The sequence below is a fragment of the Salvelinus alpinus genome, unplaced genomic scaffold (assembly GCF_045679555.1).
Source record: "Salvelinus alpinus unplaced genomic scaffold, SLU_Salpinus.1 scaffold_42, whole genome shotgun sequence".
NCBI lineage: Eukaryota > Metazoa > Chordata > Actinopteri > Salmoniformes > Salmonidae > Salvelinus > Salvelinus alpinus.
Genome location: NW_027255983.1, coordinates 213,048 through 237,720, shown reverse-complemented (window position 1 = coordinate 237,720; position 24,673 = coordinate 213,048). Strand labels below are relative to the sequence as shown.

Sequence of the window (24,673 nt, the reverse complement as noted above, 5' to 3'; positions counted from 1 at the left end):
CCTCAGGCCAGATAAGTCCAACTCAACTTCCTCAGTCCAGATAAGTCCAACTCAACTTCCTCAGGCCAGATAAGTCCAACTCAACTTCCTCAGTCCAGATAAGTCCAACTCAACTTCCTCAGTCCAGATAAGTCCAACTCAACTTCTTCAGTCCAGATAAGTCCAACTCAACTTCCTCAGGCCAGATAAGTCCAACTCAACTTCCTCAGTCCAGATAAGTCCAACTCAACTTCCTCAGGCCAGATAAGTCCAACTCAACTTCCTCAGGCCAGATAAGTCCAACTCAACTTCCTCAGTCCAGATAAGTCCAACTCAACTTCCTCAGGCCAGATAAGTCCAACTCAACTTCCTCAGTCCAGATAAGTCCAACTCAACTTCCTCAGGCCAGATAAGTCCAACTCAACTTCCTCAGTCCAGATAAGTCAAACTCAACTTCCTCAGGCCAGATAAGTCCAACTCAACTTCCTCAGGCCAGATAAGTCCAACTCAACTTCCTCAGGCCAGATAAGTCCAACTCAACTTACTCAGGCCAGATAAGTCCAACTCAACTTCCTCAGTCCAGATAAGTCCAACTCAACTTCCTCAGGCCAGATAAGTCCAACTCAACTTCCTCAGGCCAGATAAGTCCAACTCAACTTCCTCAGGCCAGATAACTCCAACTCAACTTCCTCAGGCCAGATAAGTCCAACTCAACTTCCTCAGGCCAGATAAGTCCAACTCAACTTTCTCAGTCCAGATAAGTCCAACTCAACTTCCTCAGGCCAGATAAGTCCAACTCAACTTCCTCAGGCCAGATAAGTCCAACTCAACTTCCTCAGGCCAGATAAGTCCAACTCAACTTCCTCAGTCCAGATAAGTCCAACTCAACTTCCTCAGGCCAGATAAGTCCAACTCAACTTCCTCAGTCCAGATAAGTCCAACTCAACTTCCTCAGTCCAGATAAGTCCAACTCAACTTCCTCAGTCCAGATAAGTCCAACTCAACTTCCTCAGGCCAGATAAGTCCAACTCAACTTCCTCAGGCCAGATAAGTCCAACTCAACTTCCTCAGGCCAGATAAGTCCAACTCAACTTCCTCAGGCCAGATAAGTCCAACTCAACTTCCTCAGGCCAGATAAGTCCAACTCAACTGCACCAAATGAAATGTCAACCAAGTGATGGGCGAGGCTACTGCAAGTAAGGTACTGATGGAGACTGGGGTTTATCTCCTTTACCCAACACTCTTTCTGTTTTACTCCTCCCTCTCTCTCTCTCTGTCCTCAAGATAACAAACAAAACCAAGGTTAGTTTTGTTTGTTATTCTGAGGGCAGACAGACTAAGCTTGGTTTTGTTTCTTATATCTCCTCTCCTCCATGTCTCAGTGTCTTACTGCAGGTCTATAATATATCTCCTCTCCTCTATGTCTCAGTGTCTTACTGCAGATAGTATGATCACATAATGGATCACATGACGCACAGCTCTTAAAGAGACAGCCACTGTCGCGCCCCGCTCAGACACCGACCTTTGCCCTCTGCTGTATTGGAGAGCCTGTTGTGGAAAGATACAGCTGTGTCTCTCCCGGGTCAACTCTGTGCCCAGATCAGTCCTTATCTCCTCCAAGGACCATGTCTGAGTCCAGCTGTGTCTCTCCCACTCTGTGCCCAGATCAGTCCTTATCTCCTCCATGGACCATGTCTGAGTCCAGCTGTGTCTCTCCCACTCTGTGCCCAGATCAGTCCTTATCTCCTCCATGGACCATGTCTGGGTCCAGCTGTGTCTCTCCCACTCTGTGCCCAGATCAGTCCTTATCTCCTCCATGGACCATGTCTGGGTCCAGCTGTTACGAGCGGCTGCTCTCCCCACCACCACCACCAGGACTATCACCTCCCGTGTTTCTGGGTGCGATGATGCTCTCCTTGGACTGGAGCAGCCTCTCCAGGCAGGGCGAGCTGATCTTCCCCGACGGAGGCCCTCGTCGATGGGCTCGGGGTCTGACTCTGTAGGGGTGGGTCTGGAGGTGGTGGTCCACAGGGCTCCCCTGGGGGTCGGTGCTGGAGGACACCGCGTCGTCTTGGGTCTGTTCCTGGTCGCCGGCTGGGCGGTTGGATCCCAGGGAGCAGGCGGTGGAGGGCCTGCCCAGGCCCGGTGGCAATTGCTGGGCTGTCTCTGTCTCTGTCTTGGAGGAGCAGATAAGGGCAGTGTGGAGACATTTGAGATGAGTGGCAGAGGAGTAAGGGAAGGAGCCAGGCAGGGGTCCGTCGGAGGCTCGCAGGGCTGGGTGGTGGTCACCCTCTGGAGGGGAGACGACGGGAGGAGAGGCTGGAGGTGGTGGGTGGGCTGGGGCATGGCACTGCTGTGGAGAGTCAGAATGGAATAGGTTTGTATCTCTTTGTCCACCATGAAGAACTGACTACAAAGAATAGTAGAATATCTTTCTTCCTTAAGAGACATTATGACATCCTGACATTCTGTCTCCTGCTTTCTGATGGGATTCTAGACTCCAGAGTATTATCTAGTGATTACATCATAACTCCAGAGTATTATCTAGTGATTACATCATAACTCAGAGTATTATCTAGTGATTACATCATAACTCAGAGTATTATCTAGTGATTACATCATAACTCAGAGTATTATCTAGTGATTACATCATAACTCCAGAGTTCTATCTAGTGATTACATCATAACTCCAGAGTTCTATCTAGTGATTACATCATAACTCAGAGTATTATCTAGTGATTACATCATAACTCCAGAGTATTATCTAGTGATTACATCATAACTCAGAGTATTATCTAGTGATTACATCATAACTCAGAGTATTATCTAGTGATTACATCATAACTCAGAGTATTATCTAGTGATTACATCATAACTCCAGAGTATTATCTAGTGATTACATCATAACTCCAGAGTATTATCTAGTGATTACATCATAACTCAGAGTATTATCTAGTGATTACATCATAACTCCAGAGTATTATCTAGTGATTACATCATAACTCCAGAGTATTATCTAGTGATTACATCATAACTCAGAGTATTATCTAGTGATTACATCATAACTCCAGAGTATTATCTAGTGATTACATCATAACTCCAGAGTTCTATCTAGTGATTACATCATAACTCCAGAGTTCTATCTAGTGATTACATCATAACTCAGAGTATTATCTAGTGATTACATCATAACTCCAGAGTATTATCTAGTGATTACATCATAACTCAGAGTATTATCTAGTGATTACATCATAACTCAGAGTATTATCTAGTGATTACATCATAACTCAGAGTTCTATCTAGTGATTACATCATAACTCAGAGTATTATCTAGTGATTACATCATAACTCAGAGTATTATCTAGTGATTACATCATAACTCAGAGTATTATCTAGTGATTACATCATAACTCAGAGTATTATCTAGTGATTACATCATAACTCCAGAGTATTATCTAGTGATTACATCATAACTCAGAGTATTATCTAGTGATTACATCATAACTCAGAGTATTATCTAGTGATTACATCATAACTCAGAGTATTATCTAGTGATTACATCATAACTCAGAGTATTATCTAGTGATTACATCATAACTTTGTGGAACATCTTCTGAGGGGGAGAGAACAGAACAAACAGAACACAGTCGGTCTGGCACCAGAGGGGAACACAAGGAACCTTGTTTTTCCTCCTCTCCCACTTCTCAACCTCCTCCCTCTACTCCTCCTCCCTTCTCTCCTCCTTCCTTCTCTCCTACTCCCTCTACTCCTCTTCCCTTGTCTCCCCCTCCTTTCTCTCCTCCTCCCTTCTCTCCTCCTTCCTTCTCTCCTCTTCCTTTCTCTCCTCCTCCCTTCTCTCCTCCTCCCTTCTCTTCCATTCTCCTACTCACTTCTCTCCTCCTCCCTTCTCCCTTCTCTCCTCCTCCCTTCTCTCCTCCTCCCTTCTCTCCTCCTCCCTTTTCTCCTCTTCCCTTCTCTCCTACTCCCTTCTCTCATCCTCCCTCTTCTCCTCCCTTCTCTTCTCCTCCCTTCTCTCCTCCTCCCTTTTCTCCTCCTCCCTTCTCTCCTACTCCCTTCTCTCCTCTTCCCTTTTCTCCTCTTCCCTTCTCTCCTACTCCCTTCTCTCCTCCTCCCTCTACTCCTCCCTTCTCTCCTCCTCCCTTCTCTCCTCTTCCCTTCTCTCCTCCTCTTCCAGACCTCTACCTGTCCTCTAAGACATTCATCTGTTGTTCTCAGTCCATTGTCTTATGGAAAATGACACCTCTATAATTCCTCTCCTGTAGAGATAGATTGTAAAAACCTGCTCTGCCCTCTTCCTGCTATTCTCAGGATAATGGATATGTTGGGCTCCTTTCCTCCCTCCCTTCCTCCCTTCCTTCCTCCCTCAACTCCTACCTGTAGGGTTGCGTTCCAGACTGCACTGAAAGTGGCTGCTCTCCTATGGTCCTACTAGCATAGCTACGGTCCTACTAGCATAGCTACCACATACACTAAGTCAGTGTTCTGGACATGCATTGTAAATGGAATGGTGGTGTTGATACATAACCAGTATCCCATCTACAACTCTCAGCTACAATGTAGCAGTGTTCTGGACTTCTACCATTCTAAGTGGTATGCTGGTGTGAATATTGGAACAGAGCTCCCAGCAGTCTTTCATCAAACCTCCCTGTTAAAGAGCTTTACCTTGTGTCTCTTAGCTGGAGTGTAGTGCTCTTCCTGGCTGTCAGTGTGCTGGTCTGGGTCTGGGTCTCGGCGGGCTCTGACTTGAGGAAACCAGCTATGGAGCATCGCTTCCATCTTCAGGATGACACTGACGTAGCGCTCACTACAAACAGAACACAGAACATACCAGGATTTAGAACACAGAAAAGAGAATTGAACACAGAACAGAGAAAATAACTGAGTTTAGAACACATAATAGAACAAGGTTTAGAACACAGAACAGATAACAGAACAGGGTTTAGAACACAGAACAGATAATAGAACAGGGTTTAGAACACAGAACACATAATAAAACAGGGTTTAGAACACAGCACAGATAATAGAACAGGGTTTAGAACACAGAACAGATCATAGAACAGGGTTTAGAACACAGAACAGATAATAGAACAGGGTTTAGAACACAGAACAGATAATAGAACAGGGTTTAGAACACAGAACAGATCATAGAACAGGGTTTAGAACACAGAACAGATAATAGAACAGGGTTTAGAACACAGAACAGATAATAGAACAGGGTTTAGAACAGATAACAGAACAGGGTTTAGAACACAGAACACATAATAAAACAGGGTTTAGAACACAGCACAGATAATAGAACAGGGTTTAGAACACAGAACAGATCATAGAACAGGGTTTAGAACACAGAACAGATAATAGAACAGGGTTTAGAACACAGAACAGATAATAGAACAGGGTTTAGAACACAGAACAGATCATAGAACAGGGTTTAGAACACATAACAGATATTAGAACAGGGTTTAGAACACAAAACAGATAATAGAACAGGGTTTAGAACAGATAACAGAACAGGTTTTAGAACACAGAACACATAATAGAACAGGGTTTAGAACACAGAACAGATAATAGAACAGGGTTTAGAACACAGAACAGATAACAGAACAGGGTTTAGAACACATAACACATAATAGAACAGGGTTTAGAACACAGAACACATAATAGAACAGGGTTTAGAACACAGAACAGATAATAGAACAGGGTTTAGACACAGAACACATAATAGAACAGGGTTTAGAACACAGAACAGATAATAGAACATGGTTCTAGTGTACTATTATAGACCAGAGCCCTATTCCCTATATAGTGGTACTACTATACATTTACATTTACATTTAAGTCATTTAGCAGACGCTCTTATCCAGAGCGACCAGAGCCCTATTCCCTATATAGTGGTACTACTATAGACCAGGGCCCTATTCCCTATATAGTGGTACTACTATAGACCAGAGCCCTATTCCCTATATAGTGGTACTACTATAGACCAGAGCCCTATTCCCTATATAGTGGTACTACTATAGACCAGGGCCCTATTCCCTATATAGTGGTACTACTATAGACCAGAGCCCTATTCCCTATATAGTGGTACTACTATAGACCAGAGCCCTATTCCCTATATAGTGGTACTACTATAGACCAGAGCCCTATTCCCTATATAGTGGTACTACTATAGACCAGAGCCCTATTCCCTATATAGTGGTACTACTATAGACCAGAGCCCTATTCCCTATATAGTGGTACTACTATAGACCAGGGCCTTATTCCCTATATAGTGGTACTACTATAGACCAGAGCCCTATTCCCTATATAGTGGTACTACTATAGACCAGAGCCCTATTCCCTATATAGTGGTACTACTATAGACCAGAGCCCTATTCCCTATATAGTGGTACTACTATAGACCAGAGCCCTATTCCCTATATAGTGGTACTACTATAGACCAGGGCCTTATTCCCTATATAGTGGTACTACTATAGACCAGAGCCCTATTCCCTATATAGTGTACTACTATAGACCAGAGCCCTATACCCTATATAGTGGTACTACTATAGACCAGAGTCCTATTCTCTATATAGTGGTACTACAATAGACCAGAGCCCTATTCCCTATATAGTGGTACTACTATAGACCAGAGCCCTATTCCCTATATAGTGCACTACTTTTGTCCAGGGTGCCTTTCGGGAGGCAAACAGAGAGTTGGTGATGCCATAAATGTCAGTGAATAAATGGTTCAGCATGTTGTCATGTCTGCGTTCCAACCCTCCACGGATCTTATCTGTACAGTACGTTCTGTCTCTGACCTGGGCATGTTTACCTCGACAGGAGAAATGTGACGTGATGTTGCCTGCTTGAGTGTCTGAGCAGCTCTGCTGCTGTACAGTCAGTCACACACGCTGCGTGCTCCTGTCCACACGTGGCAGAGAGGGACGGAGGGAGGGAGGGAGGGTGGCAGCGAGGGAGGGAGGGAGGGTGGCAGCGAGGGAGGGACGGAGGGGGGGAGGGAGGGCCGCTGTTCCTTCCATTCACCGCTATAAATAGCCAGTAAGCCCCGAGGCCGTTCGACTGCCTATCTATCGCCCCGTAGTGGCCTCGCTCAGTGTGTGTGTGTGCGCTGCTGCTTTAAGCAGCCAGTGGGATTTAACACTGTTTCACCAACACCCTCCTCTCTATCTCTTTCGTCTTGCCTATTCATCCTTTTCCTCCCCCCTCCTCCTCTCCCCTTCCCTCCTCCTCCTCCTTCCCTCCTCCTCCTCCTCTCATCCTCCTCCTCCCCTCCCTCCTCCTCCTCCTCTCATCTGCCTCCCCTTCCCCTCCTCCTCTCCTCTTCCTCGTCCTCTCTGTAGTGGGTTCAGATTATTCTGGGTTCCATAATGAGAAGTCACCTGCTGTGAGCTGCTCTACATGTGGTCTGATTCCTCCTCACACACATACAGATTACACCCCTGTCTACATGTGGTCTGATTCCTCCTCACACACATACAGATTACACCCCTGTCCACATAACAGTGGGTTAAAGTCCCGTTAGCATCACATACAGATTACACCCCTGTCCACATAACAGTGGGTTAAAGTCCCGTTAGCATCCCATACAGATTACACCCCTGTCCACATAACAGTGGGTTAAAGTCCCGTTAGCATCACATACAGATTACACCCCTGTCCACATAACAGTGGGTTAAAGTCCCGTTAGCATCACATACAGATTACACCCCTGTCCACATAACAGTGGGTTAAAGTCCCGTTAGCATCACATACAGATTACACCCCTGTCCACATAACAGTGGGTTAAAGTCCCGTTAGCATCCCATACAGATTACACCCCTGTCCACATAACAGTGGGTTAAAGTCCCGTTAGCATCACATACAGATTACACCCCTGTCCACATAGCAGTGGACTAAAGTCCCGTTAGCATCACATACAGAGTACACCCCTGTCTACATGTGGTCTGATTCCTCCTCACACACATACAGATTACACCCCTGTCCACATAACAGTGGGTTAAAGTCCCGTTAGCATCACATACAGATTACACCCCTGCCCACATAACAGTGGGTTAAAGTCCCGTTAGCATCACATACAGATTACACCCCTGCCCACATAACAGTGGGTTAAAGTCCCGTTAGCATCACATACAGATTACACCCCTGCCCACATAACAGTGGGTTAAAGTCCCGTTAGCATCCCATACAGATTACACCCCTGTCCACATAACAGTGGGTTAAAGTCCCGTTAGCATCACATACAGATTACACCCCTGTCCACATAACAGTGGGTTAAAGTCCCGTTAGCATCACATACAGATTACACCCCTGCCCACATAACAGTGGGTTAAAGTCCCGTTAGCATCACATACAGATTACACCCCTGTCCACATAACAGTGGGTTAAAGTCCCGTTAGCCTCACATACAGATTACACCCCTGTCCACATAACAGTGGGTTAAAGTCCCGTTAGCATCACATACAGATTACACCCCTGTCCACATAACAGTGGGTTAAAGTCCCGTTAGCATCACATACAGATTACACCCCTGTCCACATAACAGTGGGTTAAAGTCCCGTTAGCCTCACATACAGATTACACCCCTGTCCACATAACAGTGGGTTAAAGTCCCGTTAGCCTCACATACAGATTACACCCCTGTCCACATAACAGTGGGTTAAAGTCCCATTAGCCTCACATACAGATTACACCCCTGTCCACATAACAGTGGGTTAAAGTCCCGTTAGCCTCACATACAGATTACACCCCTGTCCACATAACAGTGGGTTAAAGTCCCGTTAGCCTCACATACAGATTACACCCCTGCCCACATAACAGTGGGTTAAAGTCCCATTAGCCTCACATACAGATTACACCCCTGTCCACATAACAGTGGGTTAAAGTCCCGTTAGCCTCACATACAGATTACACCCCTGTCCACATAACAGTGGGTTAAAGTCCCGTTAGCCTCACATACAGATTACACCCCTGTCCACATAACAGTGGGTTAAAGTCCCATTAGCCTCACATACAGATTACACCCCTGTCCACATAACAGTGGGTTAAAGTCCCGTTAGCCTCACATACAGATTACACCCCTGTCCACATAACAGTGGGTTAAAGTCCCGTTAGCCTCACATACAGATTACACCCCTGTCCACATAACAGTGGGTTAAAGTCCCGTTAGCATCCCATACAGATTACACCCCTGTCCACATAACAGTGGGTTAAAGTCCCGTTAGCATCACATACAGATTACACCCCTGTCCACATAACAGTGGGTTAAAGTCCCGTTAGCCTCACATACAGATTACACCCCTGTCCACATAACAGTGGGTTAAAGTCCCGTTAGCATCCCATACAGATTACACCCCTGTCCACATAACAGTGGGTTAAAGTCCCGTTAGCCTCACATACAGATTACACCCCTGTCCACATAACAGTGGGTTAAAGTCCCGTTAGCATCCCATACAGATTACACCCCTGTCCACATAACAGTGGGTTAAAGTCCCGTTAGCCTCACATACAGATTACACCCCTGTCCACATAACAGTGGGTTAAAGTCCCGTTAGCATCCCATACAGATTACACCCCTGTCCACATAGCAGTGGGTTAAAGTCCCGTTAGCATCACATACAGATTACACCCCTGTCCACATAACAGTGGGTTAAAGTCCCGTTAGCATCCCATACAGATTACACCCCTGTCCACATAACAGTGGGTTAAAGTCCCGTTAGCCTCACATACAGATTACACACCTGTCCACATAACAGTGGGTTAAAGTCCCGTTAGCCTCACATACAGATTACACCCCTGTCCACATAACAGTGGGTTAAAGTCCCGTTAGCCTCACATACAGATTACACCCCTGTCCACATAACAGTGGGTTAAAGTCTCATTAGCATCATGTGTGTTAATAGTTCATGGTGACTCCACCACAGGTACCAGAGAACAGACAGGAACTACTGTAGGGAGGGAGAGGAGAACAGACAGGAACTACTGTAGGGAGGGAGAGGAGGACAGACAGGAACTACTGCAGGGAGGGAGAGGAGGAGAGACAGGAACTACTGCAGGGAGGGAGAGGAGAACAGACAGGAACTACTGCAGGGAGGGAGAGGAGGACAGACAGGAACTACTGCAGGGAGGGAGATGAGAATAGACAGGAACTACTGCAGGGAGGGAGAGGAGAACAGACAGGTACTACTGCAGGGAGGGAGAGGAGGACAGACAGGAACTACTGCAGGGAGGGAGAGGAGGACAGACAGGAACTACTGCAGGGAGGGAGAGGAGAACAGACAGGTACTACTGCAGGGAGGGAGAGGAGAACAGACAGGAACTACTGCAGGGAGGGAGAGGAGAACAGACAGGAACTACTGCAGGGAGGGAGAGGAGAACAGACAGGAACTACTGCAGGGAGGGAGAGGAGAACAGACAGGTACTACTGTAGGGAGGGAGAGGAGAACAGACAGGAACTACTGTAGGGAGGGAGAGGAGAACAGACAGGAACTACTGCAGGGAGGGAGAGGAGGACAGACAGGAACTACTGTAGGGAGGGAGATGAGAACAGACAGGAACTACTGCAGGGAGGGAGAGGAGGACAGACAGGAACTACTGTAGGGAGGGAGATGAGAACAGACAGGAACTACTGCAGGGAGGGAGAGGAGGACAGACAGGAACTACTGTAGGGAGGGAGATGAGAACAGACAGGAACTACTGCAGGGAAGGAGAGGAGGACAGACAGGAACTACTGCAGGGAGGGAGAGGAGGACAGACAGGAACTTCTGCAGGGAGGGAGATGAGAACAGACAGGAACTACTGCAGGGAGGGAGAGGAGAACAGACAGGAACTACTGCAGGGAGGGAGAGGAGGACAGACAGGAACTACTGTAGGGAGGGAGATGAGAACAGACAGGAACTACTGCAGGGAGGGAGAGGAGGACAGACAGGAACTACTGTAGGGAGGGAGATGAGAACAGACAGGAACTACTGCAGGGAGGGAGAGGAGGACAGACAGGAACTACTGCAGGGAGGGAGAGGAGGACAGACAGGAACTACTGCAGGGAGGGAGAGGAGGACAGACAGGAACTACTGCAGGGAGGGAGAGGAGGACAGACAGGAACTACTGCAGGGAGGGAGAGGAGGACAGACAGTAGAACAGAACTAATGTGGTCTGGCTGTAAACTCCGGCCTCTAGTTATTGTTCCGTGTGGTGAGAGTTGGGGACAGAGACGGAGAGAGGAGGAGAGGGGATATTTACCCCATGTTTGGGTTCTGGAGGACTCCCATTATTCTCTGGATCCGGTCCATAGCAACGCTCTCCTGGAAACTGCTAAGACCTGGGAGACAGACGGACAGACGGACAGACAGGGAACAGTTATCATGAGCGAGGCCACAAGAGAGAGAATATGAGCTTGAAAGAACTGTTGGTTTTGTCAGTTACCTATTTAGAAGTAAAGCGATAAGGAAAAGAGACAGACAGTGAGTCTGTTCCAACTCAGTTCTTAAAGAACTGTTGGTTTTGTCAGTTACCTATTTAAAATATCAGTCCTTGGTTCAAAAAAGAGGTTGAGAAACCCTGGTGTAACTGTGACGCCAGCTCCTCATCTGAACCACTAACAATATCTACCAAACCTGGCCCACGCAGCTCTACAACAGACACTCTGTAGCTCTACAATATCTACCGAACCTGGCCCACGCAGCTCTACAACAGACACTCTGTAGCTCTACAATATCTACCAAACCTGGCCCACGCAGCTCTACAACAGACACTCTGTAGCTCTACAATATCTACCAAACCTGGCCCACGCAGCTCTACAACAGACACTCTGTAGCTCTACAATATCTACCAAACCTGGCCCACGCAGCTCTACAACAGACACTCTGTAGCTCTACAATATCTACCAAACCTGGCCCACGCAGCTCTACAACAGACACTCTGTAGCTCTACAATATCTACCAAACCTGGCCCACGCAGCTCTACAACAGACACTCTGTAGCTCTACAATATCTACCCAACCTGGCCCACGCAGCTCTACAACAGACACTCTGTAGCTCTACAATATCTACCAAACCTGGCCCACGCAGCTCTACAACAGACACTCTGTAGCTCTACAATATCTACCGAACCTGGCCCACGCAGCTCTACAACAGACACTCTGTAGCTCTACAATATCTACCAAACCTGGCCCACGCAGCTCTACAACAGACACTCTGTAGCTCTACAATATCTACCAAACCTGGCCCACGCAGCTCTACAACAGACACTCTGTAGCCACTGGGTACAGCATATCTGGGTAATAGTGGGTGGCAACAGTCTTCCTGTGTCTGATCAAGCCTTTTATCTCTCTACCTCTCTCCCTCCCTACCTCTCTCTCTCTCTCTCTCACTACACCTCTCTCTCTCTCCCTCCCTACCTCTCTCTCTCTCTCACTACACCTCTCTCTACCTCTATACATCTCTCTCTCTCTACCTCTCTACCTCTCTCCCTCCCTACCTCTCTCTCTCTCTCTCTCTCTCACTACACCTCTCTCTCTCTCCCTCCCTACCTCTCTCTCTCTCTCACTACACCTCTCTCTACCTCTATACATCTCTCTCTCTCTACCTCTCTACCTCTCTCCCTCCCTACCTCTCTCTCTCTCTCACTACACCTCTCTCTCTCTCCCTCCCTACCTCTCTCTCTCTCTCCCTACACCTCTCTCTACCTCTATACATCTCTCTCTCTCTACCTCTCTACCTCTCTCCCTCCCTACCTCTCTCTCTCTCTCACTACACCTCTCTCTCTCTCCCTCCCTACCTCTCTCTCTCTCTCTCTCGATACATCTCTCTCTCTCTACCTCTCTACCTCTCTCCCTCCCTACCTCTCTCTCTCTCTCTCTCAATTCAATTCAATTCAAGGGGCTTTATTGGCATGGGAAACATATGTTAACTTTGCCAAAACAAGTGAGGTAGATAATATACAAAAGTGAAATAAAAAAATAAAAATGAACAGTTAACATTACACTCACAAAACGTCCAAAAGAATAAAGACATTTCAAATGTCATATTATGTCTATATACAGTGTTGTAACGATGTACAAATGGTTAAAGTACACAAGGGAAAATAAATAAGCACAAATATGGGTTGTATTTACAATGGTGTTTGTTCTTCACTGGTTGACCTTTTCTTGTGGCAACAGGTCACAAATCTTGCTGCTGTGATGGCACACTGTGGTATTTCACCCAGTAGATATGGGAGTTTATCAAAATCGGGTTTGTTTTCAAGTTCTTTGTGGATCTGTGTAAACTGAGGGAAATATGTGTCTCTAATATGGTCATACATTGGGCAGGAGGTTAGGAAGTGCAGCTCAGTTTCCACCTAATTTTGTGGGCAGTGTGCACATAGCCTGTCTTCTCTTAAGAGCCAGGTCTGCCTACGGCGGCCTTTCTCAATAGCAAGGCTATGCTCACTGAGTCTGTACATAGTCAAAGCTTTCCTTAAGTTTGGGTCAGTCACAGTGGTCAGGTATTTTGCCACTGTGTACTCTCCTTTTAGGGCCAAATAGCATTCTAGTTTGCTCTGGTTTTGTTTTGTTAATTCTTTTGAATAAGTCAAGTAATAATATTTTTGTTTTCTCATGATTTGGTCAGGTCTAATTGTGTTGCTGTCCTGTGGTTCTGTGGGGTGTGTTTGTGTTTGTGAACAGAACCCCAGGACCAGCTTGCTTAGGGGACTCTTCTCCAGGTTCATCTCTCTGTAGGTGATGGCTTTGTTATGGCTTTGTTATGGAAGGTTTGGGAATCGCTTCCTTTTAGGTGGTTGTAAAATTTAACGGCTCTTTTCTGGATTTTGATAATTAGCGGATAACGGCCTAATTCTGCTCTGTATGCATTATTGGGTGTTCTACGTTGTACACAGAGGATATTTTTACAGAATTCTGCATGATGAGTCTCAATTTGGTGTTTGTCCCATTTTGTGAAATCTTGGTTGGTGAGCGGACCCCAGACCTCACAACCATAAAGGGCATTGGGCTCTATGACTGATTCAAGTATTTTTAGCCAGATTCTAATTGGTATGTTGAATTTTATGTTCCTTTTGATGGCATAGATCAGATGTGGCGCTGATGTTTAGGCCGAGGTATGTATAGTTTTTTGTGTGCTCTAGGGCAATGGTGTCTAGATGGAATTTGTATTTGTGGTCCTGGTAACTGGACCTTTTTTGGAACACCATTATTTTGGTCTCTCTCTGTCTCTCTCTCTGTCTCTCTCTCAATTCAATTCAATTCAAGGGGCTTTATTGGCATGGGAAACATGTGTTAACATTGCCAAAGCAAGTGAGGTAGATAATATACAAAAGTGAAATAAACAATAAAAATTAACAGTAAACATTACACATACAGATACACATACACATCTCTCTCTCTACCTCTCTCTGTCTCTCATTCTCTCTCTCTGTCTCTCTCTCTACCTCTCTCTCTACCTCTCTCTCTGTCTCTCTCTACCTCTCTCTGTCTCTCTCTCTCTATCTCTGTCTCTCTCTCTCTACCTCTCTCTCTCGCTCTCTCTACCCCTGTCTCTCTCTCTCTTTCTCTCTGTCTCTCTCTCTACCTCTGTCTGTGTGTCTCTTTCTCTCTGTCTCTCTCTCTGTCTGTGTGTCTCTTTCTCTCAGGTTAAAGGGACTGGAGATCAGATCCCTGTCTCTGTTCTATGCTTTGATCCTTCCTCCTTATGCTTCCGCTGCTGCTGCTTTGTAATTTAACAATTGTACTGTGTATCTTAGAAACTAAACTACATTTAATTCCTTCCTTATACTGATGTACTCCTGTAAAACAGAATAGCTTAGACAGAATAGCTTTACTGAATTGTACCGTAAATGAAGGCTGCTATCTTGAAGCAACATGGTTGTAATGTGTTTATGCCAAGTTACCAAGTATGTAAAGTGGCTCTTAGCCTATAAGTGGAAGAAACAACGGGACTCGTATGAATAACACATGAGGGCATGACAACAACATGTTTTCTGTTCGGTCGATCTGCAGCAGCAGCCTAGTCAGCATGACTGATGAGCCTCCGGCTATCTATAGTAGTGATCTGTAGTGACGCACCACACACACACACACCATTCAGAAAAGCTGTGTGTGTGTGTGTGTGTGTGTGTGTGTGTGTGTGTGTGTGTGTGTGTGTGTGTGTGTGTGTGTGTGTGTGTGTGTGTGTGTGTGTAGGGTATAGTACGGGGAGGGATTAGTTCTTGGAGATTAGACGACTCACTCACGTTCTGAGTACCTCCCAGAGCGCAGGCCTCTCAGGATGGAAGACAGGGGATGGAGGTAACGCTGGAGCTCCATACACTGAGGACAACACAGGTATCTTTTGGTTATCACTACGGCAACAGCTTCCAGGAACAACACAATATTTACATATGACAGTTATTCAGAAAATAAGGTAATGGAATAAAACAAAAACATACACAGTGATGGGTTAGCATTAGCAGCTAGTATTCTCTATATAACATGAATACTGGGGGTTAGCATTAGCAACTAGTATTCTCTATATAACATGAATACTGGGGGTTAGCATTAGCAACTAGTATTCTCTAGCTATATAACATGAATACTGGGGGTTAGCATTAGCAACTAGTATTCTCTAGCTATATAACATGAGTACTGGGGGTTAGCAACTAGTATTCTCTAGCTATATAACATGAATACTGGGGGTTAGCATTAGCAACTAGTATTCTCTAGCTATATAACATGAACACTGGGGGTTAGCATTAGCAACTAGTATTCTCTAGCTATATAACATGAGTACTGGGGGTTAGCAACTAGTATTCTCTAGCTATATAACATGAATACTGGGGGCTAGCATTAGCAACTAGTATTCTCTAGCTATATAACATGAATACTGAGGGGTTAGCATTAGCAACTAGTATTCTCTAGCTATATAACATGAATACTGGGGGTTAGCATTAGCAACTAGTATTCTCTAGCTATATAACATGAGTACTGGGGGGTTAGCATTAGCAACTAGTATTCTCTAGCTATATAACATGAATACTGGGGGGTTAGCATTAGCAACTAGTATTCTCTAGCTATATAACATGAATACTGGGGGTTAGCATTAGCAACTAGTATTCTCTAGCTATATAACATGAGTACTGGGGGTTAGCAACTAGTATTCTCTAGCTATATAACATGAATACTGGGGGTTAGCATTAGCAACTAGTATTCTCTAGCTATATAACATGAACACTGGGGGTTAGCATTAGCAACTAGTATTCTCTAGCTATATAACATGAATACTGGGGGTTAGCATTAGCAACTAGTATTCTCTAGCTATATAACATGAACACTGGGGGTTAGCATTAGCAACTAGTATTCTCTAGCTATATAACATGAATACTGGGGGGTTAGCATTAGCAACTAGTATTCTCTAGCTATATAACATGAATACTGGGGGGTTAGCATTAAGCAACCAGTATTCTCTAGCTATATAACATGAATACTGGGGGGTTAGCATTAGCAAATAGTATTCTCTAGCTATATAACATGAATACTGGGGGGTTAGCATTAGCAACTAGTAATCTCTAGCTATATAACATGAATACTGGGGGTTAGCATTAGCAACTAGTATTCTCTAGCTATATAACATGAATACTGGGGGTTAGCATTAGCAACTAGTATTCTCTAGCTATATAACATGAGTACTGGGGGGTTAGCATTAGCAACTAGTATTCTCTAGCTATATAACATGAATACTGGGGGGTTAGCATTAGCAACTAGTAATCTCTAGCTATATAACATGAATACTGGGGGTTAGCATTAGCAACTAGTATTCTCTAGCTATATAACATGAATACTGGGGGTTAGCATTAGCAACTAGTATTCTCTAGCTATATAACATGAATACTGGGGGGTTAGCATTAGCAACTAGTATTCTCTAGCTATATAACATGAATACTGGGGGTTAGCATTAGCAACTAGTATTCTCTAGCTATATAACATGAATACTGGGGGGTTAGCATTAGCAACTAGTATTCTCTAGCTATATAACATGAATACTGGGGGTTAGCATTAGCAACTAGTATTCTCTAGCTATATAACATGAGTACTGGGGGTTAGCAACTAGTATTCTATAGCTATATAACATGAATACTGGGGGTTAGCATTAGCAACTAGTGTTCTCTAGCTATAGAACATGAATACTGGGGGTTAGCATTAGCAACTAGTATTCTCTAGCTATATAACATGAGTACTGGGGGTTAGCATTAGCAACTAGTATTCTCTAGCTATATAACATGAATACTGGGGGGTTAGCATTAGCAACTAGTATTCTCTACTTAAAGCTACACATTATCACCCTGTTCCAGTCATAGTGCTCTTTGTTTTGTTTTGAGCGCCCATAGTAGTAGTAGTAAGGGTGCAGTGCACTAGTACACTACTTTTGACCAGGACCAATAGGGTGTAGTGCACTGTCCAGGGAATCGGGTGGCATTTAGGCTGTGTGACCCATGTCTTATAACGGGTCTTATAAGCAGGGCGACCCTCTAGAATGACATCTAGAATTTATAGGATCTACTGTATGTGGTGACCCTTCACCTTCTGGTCAAACAGCTGATCCTTCTCAGGCTCCCCAGGTTTCGGTGTGTCTCTGTTCCTACAGCCTTCATACTGGTCTCCTGGGTGCCATCCATGGCCGTGTGCCCTCGTCCTGCCCTGCCCAGGCTTCTCAGTGCCACTCTGTCCACTGCTTCGATCCCAGGCTTGAGACGAGGACGTCGGGCTACATGACAGTCTCTGCTGCTGCTGGCCATATACAGTAGGACTATATTCCTGCGTCTCACTGGCCTCAGTGGGCCAGCTATATCCCTGGGTCTCACTGGGGCAGCGGCCCCCCTCGTAGGTGGCTGGAGGGGTGCCACCACAACTAGAATCTCTGTCCCTGCTGCTCAGTCGAGGGTCAACATCGTTGGAATTATCACTGTCCCCATCCCTACTGAGGCCAGAGTCCCCGAAATCTCCCGTGTCACTGCTCAGCCTATGGGGGTCCTCATGGCTGGAATTCCTGTTTAGCCTAGAGATCCCGTCCTTCGAAGAACCACAGTCGGTGTTACTGGGAGAGTCCCTTAATGATGATGATGATGATGATGATGAGGTGGGGGTAAGGAGGACGAAGGTGCCGTCCTGGCACTGTCGACTGTGTGTCCGTCGGGGCTCAGTCCCACGCCACTGTCGTTGTCATTATCCTCACTGTCGTTGTCATTATCCTCACTGTCGCTGGCCAGGTAGTCTATTGAGTAATCGGAGTCAGACGCAGACATCCTCCAACGTATAGCAGGGCTACGGGCTCTCATCCACTAGAGAGCATCACACACCTGCAACACAATGTACAGAACAGTATTATCACACACCTGCAACGTACAATATACAGTTCATGATTATCACACACCTGCAACAAAATATACTGTACATTATCATGCACCTGCAACACAATGTACAGTACAGTATTATCACACACCTGCAACACAATGTACAGTACATTATTATCACACACCTGCAACACAATGTACTGTACATTATCATGCACACCTGCAACAAAATATACTGTACATCATCACACACCTGCAACACAGTATACAGTACATTATCATGCAGCTGCAACACAATATACAGTACATTATCATGTACCTGCAACACAATATACAGTACATTATTATCACACACCTGCAACACAATGTACTGTACATTATTATCACACACCTGCAACACAATATACTGTACATTATTATCACACACCTGCAACACAATATACTGTACATTATTATCACACACCTGCAACACAATGTACAGTACATTATCACACACCTGCAACACAGTATACAGTACATTATCATGCACCTGCAACACAATGTACAGTACATCATCACACACCTGCAACACAGTATACAGTACATTATCATGCACCTGCAACACAATATACAGTACATTATCATGTACCTGCAACACAATATACAGTACATTATCACACACCTGCAACACAATGTACAGTACATTATCACACACCTGCAACACAATGTACAGTACATTATCATGCACCTGCAACACAATATACTGTACATCATCACGCACCTGCAACACAATGTACAGTACATTATCACACACCTGCAACACAATGTACTGTACATTATCACACACCTGCAACACAATGTACAGTACATTATCACACACCTGCAACACAATGTACAGTACATTATCACGCACCTGCAACACAATGTACAGTACATTATCACACACCTGCAACACAATGTACAATACATTATCATGCACCTGCAACACAATGTACAGTACATTATCACACACCTGCAACACAATGTACAATACATTATCACACACCTGCAACACAATGTACAGTACATTATCACACACCTGCAACACAATGTACAGTACATTATCACACACCTGCAACACAATGTACAGTACATTATCACACACCTGCAACACAGTATACAGTACATTATCATGCACCTGCAACACAATATACAATACATTATTATCACACACCTGCAACACAATGTACAGTACATTATTATGCACCTGCAACACAGTGTATAATGTAGAAAACCTAGTTCATGGGCAAGAGAGAAACACTTTGTAATTCGTTTAATTTAAGGGTTCAAAATAAACTAGGGGTGCGAGTTTCCTAAATTATATATATATTTTTTTAAGGAACTCAGTCCAGCTTTAAACTTACTATTGAACGTTATAATAGTAGAATGTACAAGGTGACATTTCTAAACTGGGTGTTACATCATCAGCTCCTCTTGTCATGTTAGTTATTGTACACATTAGAGAGATATTTATACCTAGTCGGGAATGTCCAGATGAATCAGCCCATGTCAGTCTTTTTACTTACTTTTTTTAACCCGTAAATAGTGTTGTATTTTTTACGTCACTCATATATCACATCAATACACATTACATTTGGCTAAGTGTATAGAATTGAAAGAAAATGTGCTTTAAAACGGCAACATTTTCCTTGCATCCCATATGACAACATGTGTACAATTGTAAGAAATAAGATTTAAACCTGCAGAATTTTCTCCGCCAACAAGAGGGGTGTGAACCATTTGTGTCATGAACACTGCTTTGAGGTCTGTCTAGATAAATCCTTCAATGTCTGAGTTTGGTTTTCATTGTATCTCCTTTTTTGGTATTCGGTAACAATTAGGCAGGTGACATTTTATCTAAATTGAGGTGAGTGCTAATGATCACGTTTAGTCTAGTATGTTCCTTTATTAGCTGATCAGCACGTTGTACTAGCATGTTATACCAGGGGATGTTGCTCTTCAGCCTGCTCCAACTACTCCCGATCAAAAAGCCTGTGACGTGTCTGATAATCAATCGATGTGATTTTGTTTCATTGAATCTGTATATTTGTTTAATTGATCTCTGGCTGGACACAGTGGAAGTGGTAGCTCATGTATTCGTTTGCTCGTCGATCACTGATCAGAAACATTCAGCATGCAACAATGTAGCCTAAATCCAGAGTATGATTGATCTATTGACTCGCGGGAGCCTTGTATATAGAGCCGGTAGCCTTGTGTATAGAGCCGGTAGCCTTGTGTATAGAGCCGGTAGCCTTGTGTATAGAGCCGGTAGCCTTGTATATAGAGCCGGTAGCCTTGTATATAGAGCCGGTAGCCTTGTGTATAGAGCCGGTAGCCTTGTATATAGAGCCGGTAGCCTTGTATATAGAGCCGGTAGCCTTGTATATAGAGCCGGTAGCCTTGTATATAGAGCCGGTAGCCTTGTATATAGAGCCGGTAGCCTTGTATATAGAGCCGGTAGCCTTGTATATAGAGCCGGTAGCCTTGTGTATAGAGCCGGTAGCCTTGTGTATAGAGCCGGTAGCCTTGTGTATAGAGCCGGTAGCCTTGTGTATAGAGCCGGTAGCCTTGTGTATAGAGCCGGTAGCCTTGTGTATAGAGCCGGTAGCCTTGTGTATAGAGCCGGTAGCCTTGTGTATAGAGCCGGTAGCCTTGTGTATAGAGCCGGTAGCTTTGTGTATAGAGCCGGTAGCCTTGTGTATAGAGCCGGTAGTCTTGTGTATAGAGCCGGTAGCCTTGTGTATAGAGCCGGTAGCCTTGTATATAGAGCCGGTAGCCTTGTATATAGAGCCGGTAGCCTTGTATATAGAGCCGGTAGCCTTGTATATAGAGCCGGTAGCCTTGTATATAGAGCCGGTAGCCTTGTATATAGAGCTGGTAGCCTTGTATATAGAGCCGGTAGCCTTGTATATAGAGCCAGTAGCCTTGTATATAGAGCCGGTAGCCTTGTATATAGAGCCGGGGCTATTTTCCTATCTTCCCAACCCACTGAAAACAACCAAAATCCTGACTCCTGTCACGCCCTGACCTTAGAGAGACTTTTTATGTCTCTATTTTGGGTTTGGTCAGGGTGTGATTCGGGGTGGGCATTCTATGTTTTTGTTTTTCTATGATTTTGTATTTCTGTGTTTTGGCCCGGGTATGGTTCTCAATCAGGGACAGTTGTTTATCGTTGTCTCTGATTGGGAACCAAACTTAGGTAGCCCTTTATCCCTCCTTTCAGTGTTGGAAGGTAACTTTGTTTGTGGCACATTGCCCTTAAGCATCACGGTTGTTTTTGTATTGTTTATTGTTTTTGTCGGCGTCATTCTAAATAAAAGGAATATGTACGTTAACCACGCTGCGCTTTGGTCTACTTCTTTTGACGGACGTGATAGACTCCTGTCTCGCATGAAAATTCCTAACTGTATTCTGTTATCTACAGGTTACGTTATCAAAGCACGTCTCGCTTACGCATGTCAAAATAGCCCTATAACATTTAACCCACGTCTCTGCGCTGTACGTATTTGCTTGGTGTCCATATGACAGCTTCGGGTATAGAATATGGGATCAACAAACACTATGAGAGGAGCTGTCTGGTAGATATAGATGTATTTATTCTTTGTTACATAGTTGGTCCCTGTTAAAGATACGTTGATATTAAAATAAAACAAAAAAGTCCTCTCTTCACCTCCCGTTATTCGTGAGCTGATCTGTAGGCCTCTCTGTATAATCATCAACTCGATTTAGCCAAATAGGAGATATTCTGTAACTCGTTGAAGTTTATCTAGCTAGTTTTAGCAACTTTGGTCATTTGACGTGTGTTTGATTGCCATTACAAGGTGTGTATGATTCGACAGCGGTAGCATACCCGGGGTGCGCGCGGTGACAGCCTTAAGGCCTACTGCTGAAATGCGTTGAATCAATTGAGGAACTTGTTAAAAACGCTCGGGAAATTTATGAACGGCCTGTTTCGCAAGTCACAACGATATCATTGGCAATGAAAGTTACTCCAACACTAAATATCAGTTTCACTTGCTGTGAAATCTTTACAAAGTGGCGCAATCAAACTGGCAATGTGGCGCAGCAACAATCTTATTTCGGGAGAAACCGCTGGCATAGTGACCATATCTTGGTTTTAAACCCTTTAAATAAGCACTTCCGATTTTATTTTGTTGTTGCCGTATTTCCCGGGACTCTCGGGATAAATATAAATTATTCCCAGTATAGAAACTTGGTAAATTTTCAGGGAAAAAATGAATCTCTAATTGTCAAATGATGAATCTCAATTGAAAGTGCATTTTTAGTCCAAGACTAGGTTTCCTCTGGCTCTGGAAAAGCGGTCCTGTGATTCATATAGTAAACCACCAGCTTCCACGTCTTTAACATGCGTTATGCCATTCAATTAAAGGTTAGGTAGCCAGTACACAAATTAGGCTAGTTATATGACTTTATGGGACACAAGCTTTCCAAATCATTACACAGGGCACTTTATTATATCATTCTAACAGGTTATTATGTAAGATGTTTACTGTTCTCTCTCTCTCTCTCTCTCTCTCTCTGCGATAACGAAAACACATGCATGTCCTTCTACATTTGTTCCTACATTTCTCCTAAAACCTACATTTCAGAGCCAGATACATTCAGAATCCATGTCCTTGGAGGGACCAACTCTAACAGACAGATACATATATTATATATTAAATATATTACACCACTGGTGGTTATCCAGGTTAGAATGGTTTTCGTATAACAGATTCGTATACTGGCTGGAGCATTTTGAACAAATTCATCTCTATAAAATCACGTGTTATAAAATTGTTATGAAGGCGTAATTATTTTTGTAAATGCTAGTGTATAATGTGTTGAGGCCGTCAACGGAAGTTGAGAGTCCTTTTAATTTAAAAGGATTGTACACATGGCTAAGGTGAAATGCCTTCACTGGTGTAACACAGATACGTATCGACTTGTCCCTACGCTACAATGTTACAATTGGATAAACCAATGGGAGTTATCCTTGAATATCAAGATAAAACAATGCCTAGGCTACTGCTAGGGACAGATCCATCGATATCAACTCAATACGTTGAAACTATAGAATATATTCTTTACATACAGCGTGGCCTGTCTGTACAAAGTGTATCGACGAACTCTATCCGAAAAGGGTCACTGTCTAACATTACGTAATAACGAAAAGCCGAACACAGCCGACACACAGGAGATAGTTTTTTAACTTGCCGATTCACATGTACATTAATAAGCACCGGACACCGACAAAAAAGAGACACACAACCTAAACATCTAATTATATTCCAATTATATTTGGAATTTGTATTTAGAGCAGTTAAAATGATTTAGACTTAATACACGGTAATAGTCTGTTACACATTGATAGACAAAGACAACCGCGGTTTGATCTAGAAACATTGCTTACGAAAAGCTCATTGCTACAATGTAACCAGCATGAATGAAACAATTGTAGCCACCCGACCCGATACTATGTATCAATTCCTTCTGACCACAACCCCTGAACGCGTCATCATATGGCTAAATAACGTTCTCACCTCGTACCTTCGTTCCAGAACCTCTCCTAGAAGATAGGTGAGAAACAACTGTACAATGAAAGCTTGTTCTAGTCCGAAGCAAATGGATCAAACGTAAGACTACCACGTTATCACACAAACTCTTGTACTGGGCTAGTACAACACGTGTGTTTTCTTAGAGATCAGTCCCAGCCTCGTCGCTTATGTCAGCGCCAGTGCGCTCATGCATCTCCCGTGACAGAAACGATCTCATAGCGTACTTACTTACCAGAAGAAGTGACTATAGTGGCTTCCCCTTCGTCTCCTATGAGCGGTGACTTCAGGACACTCCGCTCACGGCTGGGCTCTCTCCCCCCCAGGTCGTTGTAGGGATGCGGTGAATGTCGTGATGTAGTGGCGTACACCCCGTGCAGCCTCTCCTACGGCAACGTGTCTGAGAGGGCGGGTATAAACAAACTGGGCTCTCCGATTTGTGCTTTTCGGTACAATATCTGACAAATAGACATTGCGATAGAGGTCCGACGTAAGGCGATAGGCGAGAACAGCTTACATATTTACATCAAATGGAAATGATCAAAGCACGTGGTCACGCGGAACAGTTTCGTGGTAGTAGAAAAATAACAGAATTAACTTAGAGCTGACTCCAGAACGGTCCACAGATGAGGGGGGGGTTCACTTAGAGCTGACTCCAGAACGGTCCACAGATGGGAGGGGGTTTCACTTAGAGCTGACTCCAGAACGGTACAAAGATGGGAGGGGGGTTCACTTAGAGCTGACTCCAGAACGGTCCACAGATGAGGGGGGAATTCACTTAGAGC

The 24,673-nt window shown here is 44.4% G+C and overlaps 1 protein-coding gene across 1 annotated transcript; it reads right to left on the bottom strand.

The window, feature by feature from the left end:
- Window positions 1-955: 955 nt before the first annotated feature.
- Window positions 956-24,432, bottom strand: LOC139567074 (uncharacterized). The gene is given in 7 exon segments (XM_071388531.1): window positions 956-2,332; window positions 4,663-4,804; window positions 11,236-11,314; window positions 15,223-15,298; window positions 17,546-18,071; window positions 18,074-18,321; window positions 24,124-24,432. Coding segments are annotated over 6 exon segments (1,530 nt in total). The 5' UTR covers window positions 18,268-18,321; window positions 24,124-24,432; the 3' UTR covers window positions 956-1,819.
- Between the last annotated feature and the right edge of the window lie 241 nt (window positions 24,433-24,673).